The sequence below is a fragment of the Syngnathus typhle genome, linkage group LG19, assembly GCF_033458585.1.
Source record: "Syngnathus typhle isolate RoL2023-S1 ecotype Sweden linkage group LG19, RoL_Styp_1.0, whole genome shotgun sequence".
NCBI classification, from domain to species: domain Eukaryota; kingdom Metazoa; phylum Chordata; class Actinopteri; order Syngnathiformes; family Syngnathidae; genus Syngnathus; species Syngnathus typhle.
Window position 1 is genome coordinate 1145445 of NC_083756.1, and position 11861 is coordinate 1157305.

The 11861-nt window shown below is 42.5% G+C and overlaps 1 protein-coding gene across 1 annotated transcript; it reads left to right on the forward strand.

The window, feature by feature from the left end:
- Window positions 1–1859: 1859 nt before the first annotated feature.
- On the forward strand, window positions 1860–7751 carry LOC133143709 (suppressor of cytokine signaling 6). Its single transcript, XM_061265814.1, has 3 exons — window positions 1860–2078; window positions 2692–2766; window positions 3303–7751. The coding sequence occupies exon 3, from the start codon at window positions 3430–3432 to the stop codon at window positions 5038–5040; it is 1611 nt and encodes a 536-aa protein (XP_061121798.1). The 5' UTR covers window positions 1860–2078; window positions 2692–2766; window positions 3303–3429; the 3' UTR covers window positions 5041–7751.
- The last annotated feature ends 4110 nt before the right edge of the window (window positions 7752–11861 follow it).

An 11861-nucleotide genomic window follows, 5' to 3' on the forward strand; every position in this document is an offset into this window, starting at 1 on the left:
AAGAAAAAAAAAGGTGCTCCACAGACGCTACAGACACGTTAGGCCTATTTTAATGATGTTGATGATGATGAGATGTGTATTTTAGAATTTGGCATGGTGATAATTAATAATTTCAGCAGTATTAAGTTTGATGGTCAACTTGGATTTTTTAGTGAGGATTCAAAAGGCATGATACTTTATTTTATCATTAAAGATTATCTGTTGTCAAACATTTTTTAAACTGCATACATTCACATTAAAATAGCTGATTATGAATAATGAATGGTTGAATTTGACATAAGATAAGGCTTAGGTGTTGTCATTCCACCGACCTTCCTGGTGGAAAAGGAGTCCCAATGGTCCTGTCACGGACCCACAGTGTTGACATTTCTTCTGTTACTGTCCTCCACTACATCACCAAGGGTAAGAGCAGCCTCTAAGGGAAACAAAATTGACAGCTGGTGAAAAGAGTCAAACTACAGCAAGTTGAAAATTTGTTTTAAAAAAGAGCAACGAGGATGTCAATCAACATCACGCTACAGATTGTGTTTAACTTGAGAAGCTACATTGCGTTGAATTTTGTTTTACGAGGTACAGTAATGTGTCAAATTGTGCCTGCATTCATTTTTACTGTTTGCCTTCCGATATCAAGTGGAGTGAACTTTGTTTGTCAGGTCTAATTTGGCTTGTAAAAACAGACTCGTGTTATGGTGTCCTCGGTGCATCAGCTGTCATCCTTCTTCCCCCCTTGCTCCACCACCACTTTCCCTCGTGTGCCAGGATATCAAGAAAAGGTAGCCTGATGAAGCCTAATAAGGCCCAGTAATTAGAGTGCTTGCAGAGGGCCTGTCTGCCTATAGCAGCTTCAAGCAGGGTGGGGAAGGACTGCCATACACTTGACAGTGTGTAAAAAGAAAAACAACAATGTGATTTTCTGCAGAAACCAAATTAGTCTGGCAGTGGTAAATATCATCCCTTTTAAAAACAATACTGACGCTAATTGGGCAACCAACATTTAGTTTGCTCTATCAACTTGTAGTTTGGAGGGTCAATTTGATCTTCTTCAAAATACAAATTAAGAAGACCTGTAAACACAAGTCACCACACTGGATCAGCCTCATAAACCGCAAATAAGAAAGTTTACTCATTAGTGAATATTTGGACATTGGATATTTTAGAGCAATTCTTTTGCTCAGACAGCTTGCTACACTGATACACTGGCCTGTCATGATGTGATCAGCACTAAACCACTGTGGTCAACGTTTGTTTGAACAAGAAATGACTTGCAGTCTTTGGTAAATACATTTCCCCAAACTTTTCCAGTTTGAAACTGAAATTAGAAAAGTATAACGTTGACTAAACTGTTGATAAATGACACAGAAAACATACATTTACCATAAATAACCTTTGCCAAACAGAAATGATTACAGATTAACAGTAGCTATAGGTTTAATAATTGATCCTTTAGTCTTTATTACATGTAACAGAGGATATGCAGCATAAAAAATTACATAAATATATGTCCTCATGCTACATACTTTATAAATTACAAATAAAATATAAATCATCCATCCATCTTCTTATCAATACTGTCGTCATACTTATATATATAATTAAAGTAGGAAAAACAGACATTTTCTATTGCACAGTGGGAATAATAATAATAATAACTTGTCAAAATGTGCACAATATTATACAGTGCATGAGTCAGCCAGGCTATTAAGTTTGTTTTGGTTCAGATTTACAGCAATTAAATTTGTCAATCAAGACTCGGTATTTTTAATACAGTGGAATGTCTGCATTTTTTTTTTCATTTCAGAAGTGGAATGTTATAATTATTTGTCAAACTGTGCTCGCTCCATCCATCCATCCATCCAAGTCTGCTTGCCGAGCTGCCTTAACTCAACTTAACAGGCAACAAAGGAAGAGGCCGGGAGCTCCTCAAGTGTGCTAACCTAGTCAGTCAGAAAGAAAGGTGTCACTTTATTGTGTCGTATTCCAGATTATATCATCGCACCTTTTTTTCCTAAAATGTACCAAGCCCTGGACATGTATACGCTGATCTTTTGCTGCGGATTGGCAAGCAGAATAACTGCAAGGTAATGTTATCTTGTATGTTTTCGACAACAAGCGTTCAGGAAACAAGCTGATTGGCTTAGGTTGGTCGTATGCTAACGTTAGCTAAGGTAGCTAACAAAGGTGGAAGAGCTAGCTTTTATTTAAAATCCGGATTTATTTGTTGTTCTCTTAAGCGCAAGTGACGAGATAAAGGTTTATCCAACACGGGGATGTTTTTAAAATGCGATCGGTTAAGATTTGTTTCCGCTGTGAAGAGCGAATGTGCTAATTAACGCTATAGCTCGTCGTTGTAACATATCTGGCTGTTTATAGCTGTTCTATTGACACTCGATGTTCAAGAAACAATCGTCAACTGTTGTCGAGTGCGTATTGAAGCTTTTTCTAATGTTTGATATTGTTATTTTAAACTGGGACATTATAAAATGCTAACTTTCAAGGCTAAGATAAAGAATGCCTTTAAATGTGTAGGCCGTGCTAGGATAAGTCAGGACAAAACCTTGATTCTGTTTCTTTAATAAGATCAGACAAGTAGCAGCTTGAATAAACTACTAGTTATTTATTACGCTGGTAATAACATGTTAGCGAACATGGAAAGTGTTTGAAATATGATAACAAGCTTTCTTTTTTTCACAGCATCAAATGAAAGGTGCTGGATGTGGAAATTGACCCATTCAATCAAGTCGAGTCACATTTTCTCTGCGCATAATGGTGAGTAATTGATCTTGGGTTTGTTTTTATCTTGTGGGTGCATGTGTGTGCTTTAATTTAATCTATCACCACCATGAATGCACAAAAAAATGCTAGCAATGTATTTTAATGTCGATTTGCTGCGTTTTTAACCTTACTTATGCTGTGTGAATCTAGTAGTGGCATCGTTAGTTGACTCATCAGTTAAGCGAGGGTATTTAGATCATGTTGAATTGCTAAATACTTGCAGCTTTTACTTAATGCAAGTCAAAATATTTAAATCTGAGTCTTTAAACATGTCAGCACTCAATGCCATTGTTGTAGAGAGTATAAATGGAAACACTTGTCATTAATATCCACACCCTGTCATAAACCCGTTTCAGCAGTGCCACAGAAGTTTCCAAAACTTGAGTCAGCAAATGATCTGTAAAATAAATATTACGCCAGCTGCCCAAACTAATCCGTCTACATGGATGAATGTATGAGGTAAATAAAGATGCATATGACTGTTTCTAAGAACATTGTGTTTCCTCCCCACCCCCCACCCCCTTTTGAAGAGTTTGTGGGCTCCGCTGTATGCATGACTTATGTGCAACCTGATGGGAGGATACTGTGGCTAGTTCTTTCATCAGGATACGAGGAGAGACATCTCATGCCCCCCACCTTGGCGGAGGGCCAGTCAGAATGAAGAAGATCAGCCTTAAGACCATTCGGAAGTCGCTGAGCATAAAGGGCAAAGAGGACGGCGACTTTGTCATGCTCCAGCAGGCTCCAGTGGCCACAGAGTTCTCCAAGGACGAGTCACTTTTCGGAGGCTGCTACACCAAAGACCTTTCCGTGTGCGACCTGGGTGGCGAGGAAGACAAAGGTGGGCAGAATAAGAGCCGGTCAAAGAGCGAAGGCCTGATGGGATCGCTTAAGAGAAGGCTGTCGGCCAAGCAAAAGGCGAAGAGCAAAGCGGGGTCCTCTGCCATCGGGTCGACGGATGACGAGGACACCTTCTCCTCCTCTTCGGCGCCCATCGGCTTCAACGAGGTTAAGGCCCAGCGACCTCTAAGGTCCGCGTCGCTCCGGAGTCACCACTACAGCCCTTCGCCTTGGCCTCTGCGGCTGGTCAACTCAGATGACGCTTGCATTAAGATGGAGGTCAAAGTGAAAGCCATGGTCCACTCTCCCAGCCCCAGCCCCAACTTGAACGGCATCCGAAAGGAATTCAGCGATTTTCAGATGAATGGGCTCTTTCAGGACCAACCCGAATCCTTCAAAAACCTCCAGCAGCCGCAAAACGGCGAGCTGCATTTAAATATTGACGATAGTGACGTGCCTGTGGTGCTGGGGTTGACGCCCCAAGACTACATTCAGTACACGATGCCTTTAGATGAGGGAATGTACCCCGAAGGGTCCCACTCCTTCTGCCTGGACAGCGCGTCTCCCATGGAGGTGGCGGCAGAGGCGGACAACCGGTCCCCGCTGATGGATCCGGGACAGGAGGAGCACCAAATGGTTGGCGGCTTGCCTCCAGATCTCTTCATGGAGACTTCCATGAATAGTCTTCTGATGGCTTCCGCCGGCGTCCTGCTCCAAAATTCCAGAGGCGAGGGCCCACCTCCCCTCTCTCCTCTCCTGCCTCCCATGAGCAGCAACACTCGCTTTCCCAGGACGTTCTCCAGCTTTGGCTCCTCAGACAGCCATGTCACCGATCGAGTCCGGCATCACCTTAACTTCGATCCCAATTCGGCTCCCGGAGTGAGTCGGGTGTACGACTCGGTCCAAAGCAGCGGGCCCATAGTGGTGACCAGCCTGACGGAGGAGCTGAAGAAGCTGGCTAGGCAGGGCTGGTACTGGGGCCCCATCACACGCTGGGAGGCGGAGGAGAAACTGGTCAACCTGGCCGACGGCTCCTTTCTGGTCCGAGACAGCTCGGACGACAGGTACCTGCTTAGCCTGAGCTTCAGGTCGCAGAGCAAAACTCTCCACACCCGCATCGAACACTCCAACGGGCGCTTCAGCTTTTATGAGCAGCCCGACGTGGAAGGACACACGTCCATCGTGGACCTCATCGAGCACTCCATCAAAGACTCTGAGAATGGCGCTTTTTGTTATTCCAGGTCCCGCTTACCGGGCTCTGCGACCTACCCGGTCAGACTCACCAACCCCGTTTCTCGCTTTATGCAAGTGCGCTCCCTGCAGTACCTTTGTCGCTTTGTCATTCGACAATACACCAGGATAGACCTCATCCAGAAACTGCCCTTACCTAACAAGATGAAAGATTACCTACAGGAGAAGCACTACTGACACACACATACACACACACGCACACACACACACACACACACACACACACGAACACACGCCACGGGAGTCTTTTGCACTTTTTATGTTCAGTCAAGGTCTACGCCAGTGGTTCCCAAAGTGGGCGGTACCGCCCCCCTGGGGGCGGTGGAAAGATCTGGGGGGGCGGTGAGGAAGAAAGGGGCGGTAGGGGGGCGGCAGTCCGAAGTCAGAAGTTTGAACGTTTGTTTGACGATTTGTACACAACACGTGCAGCAGGACGAGTCTCTGACTGCTATCAAGTGCTGTGGAACAAGGTCAAGATGTACTTTATTGCCTTCCCAACATCATTTTTAGTAGAACGGGGCTTCAGTGCAGTCGCCTTGCTTCTTTCCAAGCAAAGAAACCGACTGAAAATTACTGACCGCGGGGATCTACGACTTCTTCTTAGTGAGTTCCAGCCGGATGTTGAGAAGCTTATGTCCCTGCACCAAGCAATGAAGGTTACTGGTGGAATGTTTATTTACCATTCTATGTTGCTGAAACAGTTAAAACTGCTAGAAAAATAAATTGGTTTACTAAATTGGGTTTTATTTGTGAAATACACATTTGTGTTTAACCTTTCTCTTTTCAAATTGCAGCATACCAAATATCAAGAAAGAGGTGTTTGTTTCCATATGTGTCTGAGGGGGGAGGGGGCGCTAGGAATTCACTGGGGAGCCAAGGGGGCGCCAGCCTGCAAAAGTTTGGGAACCATTGGTCTACGCTAATCCATCCAGATGAGCGCTGGAGGTCAACCACACACAAAGCAGTTATCCCACTTGCGCAATCAAACCCAAAATTCAAAATGAAAGGCTACTAGTACATTGCTATCAAATGACCATTTTTGGGCCTTCAAAAAAAAAACTGCAAATCCTCTTAAGCCAGGGGTGAGCAATTCCAGTCCTCGAGGGCCGGTGTCCTGCATGTTTTCTATGTCACCCTGTTGCAACACACCTGATTCAAATGGTCAGATAATTAGCAAGGTCTGCAGAAGCTGGATAACAATCCTGATTATTTGAATCAGGTGTGTTGCAGCAGGGAGACCTATAAAACATGCAGGACCCTCGAGGACCGGAATTGCCCACCCCTGTCTTAAGCTGAGTTCATCGCAGTACACATTTGGTGGAACCTGAGAAAGCACAAAGCGAACACGACTAGACTCAAGTGATTCGACAATTAATTCCAAAAACAAATGCCATGTGAATATGAAATCATATTTTTTTTATGTATAAAATTTTGTGCGTGACGTGCAAGTAGCCACGGTTTACGGCTGCCCAAAATTGCGACATTAGGAATAGTTTGGTCATGAGCATGGAGCTTTAAATGGCTATGTAGAGCCATCCGATATTATGCAAGTCTCACGGTACTGATGATGCTGGATCTTTTTTTTTTCATGTTGTGCCGTTGTGCAGCATTGCGTTAATCTTGTGCTCTACAAATAAGATGGACCTATTATGCTTATTAATGATTTGAGATACAATGTTTGTAACAATATGAAGGGATATCAACTTCGAATATTTTTTGCATCGATATTCCATCAAATAATCGGATACAATTTTATTTGCATTAATGTATTAATTTTCTTTCCCCCCGAATACAGTTTATTTACCAAGTATGTGTTTATTTGGGATTATTTAGTGATTAAAGGAATCAGAATATTTGGACAATCCTTAATGTCTTTAAACGATTACTAGATTCTTAAAATACAAGGCGATTTATCGGTTTGTTGCCGATTAACCGATTCATTTTCACACCGCTACATGTATGCTAAATTAGTGTTTCTATTCTTACTTTTCTTGACCATTTTGGTTGTTAAAAATCGAGTTGAGCATAATAGGTCCCTTTTTTAAAATATTTTTTGTGTCAGAAATAGTAGACAGCAACTTGAGTGAAGAACTTTGCTGCTCTTTGGTTATTTGCATGTCGCAAAGGCTTCAACGGTTGACCTCAACAATAAAAAGATGTTACATGAACCCAATAAAACCTTGCTGCGGTTTATAAATTGTCCTCTAGAACCCTAAAAGCAGACCTGTCGTCACTTGCCCCGAATCTGTACGTGATGTCTCGGCTCAAATACAGAAAAATGGAAAAGCACAGACTTCATTACGCAAGTGCTTTGAGACGGATTCCCAGAGAGGGAATTCTGATGATGTGACTTTTGACGTTATTGTTCGACGATAATACGGCTTTGGTTTTTATGTAGCTGGAAACGTTCAATGTCGGAGAAATTAGGACCTCGGTGTAATGGTGTTGCATGTTAAAGGTCGGAGTCGGACCAGGGATGTTTGCTTTCTATCAAACACGAGTCGGATGTTGTTTTGTAGTTTTATTTTTGCCATCTTGGGGGAATTATGCTACACAAAAAGGAATGTGCGCTCATTTGGAGTAAAATTAACAAACTAGTACATTGAAGAATTCTTTTGCACTTGGATATTTTTTTTGTTGTTGTTACAGTCTGCCAAGAATCGTTTGTATGCGTTTGCTTCACTAGATTCTGTTTTTAGTTTGGTGTCATGTGCGGAACATGAAAGCAACGACATTCTGTCCAGATAGGCTGATCATGACTGTGGATGTATTTTCTTTTATTGAAATGTGAACGACAGATGCTTTTGATACAGTGTTTGTTTCTGTTTTTGATTTACAATTTATTGATGAGCGGGAAGTGTTCTTACTATGCCCCCCCCCCTCCCAAATATTTCTAGTTGGTTAAGAAATGACACATTTTGTATGATTATGGCGACGCATGTTAAGTGTCACAGATTTTTGATGAAGGTAATCGTTTACATTTTTTTTTTTTTAACGCCGTCCCGTTTCTCAAATATATTGGTACAAGACCTTGTCATGTGTTCTACACATTTTGTGCTGCTTACGGAAAATGATTGCCTTTCTTGTATTTAATAACGGGGGGTGCCGCCGATATCAACGTACTTGGGAGAGCAACGGCGATTTGCAATTTGTTAAAAACTGTAGTTCACTAGTCATTAGTAAACACTCTCTAGGATTACTAGTTCAAACCAGTTTACATTGGTTGTCAACTTTGAAGAGTAGACAGACTTTTGTAATTTCTTTTGGTAATCAGCAGTGATTTATTGCACATTTTGGATACAGTAAGAGTTTTTGTATCTGCCAATTATAAATTATAAATAAAAAATATATATATTCTAAAAAGGATTGTTTTGGTTTCCAGTACTTTTTTCCTCCCTCATTTTTTGTCTGCAGACAAAATGGAGGCCATCTTGAACAAACTCTGGGGTTCACGGGGTAGCGCCCTCCGATCATGTCAGGTTTCTGCGGCGGCAAACAACATCTGCATGGCGATGAGGTGGCAGCCTTTATTAACTGCAGTGTCTGACAGGCCTCTGTAGGCATCTGAGGTGAAGATACACAACTGTTTACTCTCCCTCTGCCTGCCTCGCAATGATTTATTCATTGCGCACTGGTAGTCATATGTCATATGGAGATGCCGTCGCCCCTCCCTTCCATGAAAACACCCTTCTTGGCATTTTTAATTTTCAAATTTAAAACAAAAGCACGGGTGAGGGTTTCTCAAGTTGTCTTCGTGTCATGGTACAGCCAAGTTCAATTCCAATTCATTGGTAAAGACAAACATGACATTTGTTTCATAACTATTAGTAAACACAAAATGAGTCATTAGTGAGCAAATTCCCATCCCTGGGGATGCTTCTCACTTTTGAAACAGTTCATGCTGGAGAATCCATCCATCGCATGTCTGCCGGCTGAGATTAATGATCCGACTCCGCCATCTGGTGCGCCGCGTGGCGCGCCCATTTTTCACCTCTAAACCGGGATGATGTCGACAGCTTGAATTAGCCGGGAAACATATATACGTATTGCTTCAAATGGTCACGCCAGGCAAACACGAGAGTGCTCGGCCCGTAATGATGGAGGCAGCATTGCCTGCTGGCAACAGATGTCTTTGAAAGGTGTGGCTTTATTAATCCTTGAGCTGCTCATACAAGCAGTGCTTAGACACCCTCCTTCTCTATTTGTCATGCATTAGCAGCCTCTAAAGCCCAATTAGCCTTGTTAGACAGCGGGGCCGCCTTCTTCGGCATCACCTCTCTACTGGAACAGCCCAGCATCTCGGTGATTAATGTATCCCTATGGGGTGCACCGAATTTATAGTAGGCTACACGCTTTTCCCTCAACACAGGTAACGGTTTCATTTCAAACATGGTTCACACTTTACAGCTCCAAAAAATGTAATGACTAGGGGTGTAACGATTCATCGATACACATCGATTAATCGATATAATGCTCTACGATTTATTGGCATCGATGCTAAACGTAAACATCGATTTATATCGCCGTGTTTGACCTCGGACATTAGACGCGACTTTATTTTGAAATCCAGTTCATTGTTGCTTGCTTCCTCTTTCCGGGAGCAGTGCGGGGCGTTGTTGTGTTGTGAGCAAAGCAGGCACGTGAAAGGGGAGTCGACAACTAGTACGTGGCTCCTGGGCTGGTGCTTATGGCTAGTGTCCAAAAAGCCGAGGAAATTTGCTCCCCTTTAGGCTTCAAGTCATTCGTTTGGAAGCACTTTGGATTCCAAAGAAAAGATGGCTCAACGGACAAGACACGTGCAGTTTGTAAATCCTGCCATGCGGTGATCAAATATTCAGGGACCACAAATCTCGCCGCACATTTAAAGAAAAAACACGACATCAAAGTTCAGTGTTAAAATAAGCACTTTGTATACTACATTACTCTTGTAATTTCCTAAATAGAGTTTGCAGTACCTTGTTGATTTTGCGTATGAATTGTTATAAATCAGGATATTTTTCTATATTTTTTATTTAAAAAATATATATATATCGATCGTAGAGCACTATATCGTGATATATCGTGAATGAATCGCAGCAGGCTTTAAGATATCTGCAAATATCGTATCGTAGTTCTTTGTATCGACATGATATCGTATCGTGACAAAACCCGCGATTTACACCCCTAGTAATGACATTAGGAGTTTCAATGATAGTAGCACCTTGGTTTTAACACACACACACACACATGTAAAGCGACTTTGGGTATCTAGAAAAGCGCTATATAAATCCCAGTTATTATTATTATTATTATTATATGTTTATTTCTGTTTTAACTAACTCAATCTATTGTCTAGATCAAGGGTGGGCAAACTACGGCCCGCGGGCCACATCCGGCCCACGGGACCGTTTAATCCGGCCCGCCAACCCTGAACAAATTGTATTATTAAACTTTTTTTTTTTTGGTCATTTTGCCTGCAATGACTGTGTTTCCCCAGTAGATGGCGAAGCGCTCGCCTGCGCATTTACTACCGGAAGCCGTGTCAGAAAGCTCGGTGCACACTCACAAGTGCGTGTACGTACTCAGTAGTACGGACATGGCGCACTCTCGCTCTATTCGTATCAGTCCCGAATTTAGAGCGTGGGCTTTGACGACAGCATTCTTGTAATTCGCGCGCTGAGCTTTCAGATGCAGTTTTGCGCTAAAGCCACCCACAAACCTTCCCCTGGAATCCTTCCATTAAAATGAGTCGCCCAAGGAAAAGCAAGGTGGACACAGTGCCGAGCGTTTAAAAGAGAGTGGCCAATTTGGCTCGACGTACGCGACGTGACGTTCAGCCACATCAACATCAACCCGTCACAGATCGAGGTAAACGGACCAACACCTCGGATCTCTCCTAAGAATTGCCACAACAAATTTTAATCCAGACTATGACGCACTAGCAAAAAAGGGAGACCAACAACACTGTTCCCACTGAAAATGAAGGGGAGGCTCTCAAGTTTGTCGTAAAAAATGCATTTTCAATATGATTTGTACACATAGCAGGGATTGAAACTAGCGACCATTCTCATTTTCAAACAATGCAGGATGCTCAAGGACATTGATGCATCACCTATTTGCGACTAATCTTAACCTGTTCTTAAGTTCTTAAACCTTACTTTAAGGAAGTGTTTCCCGTTTCCTCACCTCTGTTACCAGGTGTTTGTGAGTTAAAACTCTGCTCTGATTTTCAGATACCCCTCACCGTGTTGCTGTTTTGATTACTTTATTTGGATGTATGCTTTCACCGATTCTTCAAGATGATATATTTGGTCAGAATGTTTGCCGTTAATGTGATCTCATAAGATAAACATCTTTCATTAATCTGACCTGCAGGCACTGAAGTGATGGAGACTGTTATTCATAATAACAGTGTCGTATTTTACGAGAATCACTGATAGCAGTTTTTTAGTGAATTATTATTATTTTTTTTTTAATGCTGTTAATAAATGCATTTGTTTTCAAAAAACTTGTTTGGAATATCCATGATTTACTACCTACTAAAGGCCAAAATCTTTTATGCAATGACCTTTACAGGTCGCTTATATGACTTCACACAAAGCCTACGTCCATCTGCTCCTGGTTCGGCCCTCCGGTCCAAATTTAGAACCCAGTTCGGCCCGCGAGTCAAAAAGTTTGCCCACCCCTGGTCTTTTAGCTCAGCTAAGCAGGGGCGGAGCTAGAGGAGGGGAGGCCGCAGGGGGCACTGAATCCCCCCTTTAAATATGCGCCAGACCAGATAATTGAGTAAGAGCAATTGCCACGTGTATAATTACCCCAAAATGGCCGTTCCAGATGGTCACAGCCACAGGTTATCAGATCTGTAAAAAAAAAAAAAAAGTCAGTTTGACGTGCTAACCTGTCAAGTCAGTTCTTGAGTCGAGCAAGGTCAGTAATTTAGAAGGACATCAGGCTTACATAATCCAATTTTGATCTTAAACTCAAATAATTTATTTGGATGTAAATTTGCAAAGTCGCGC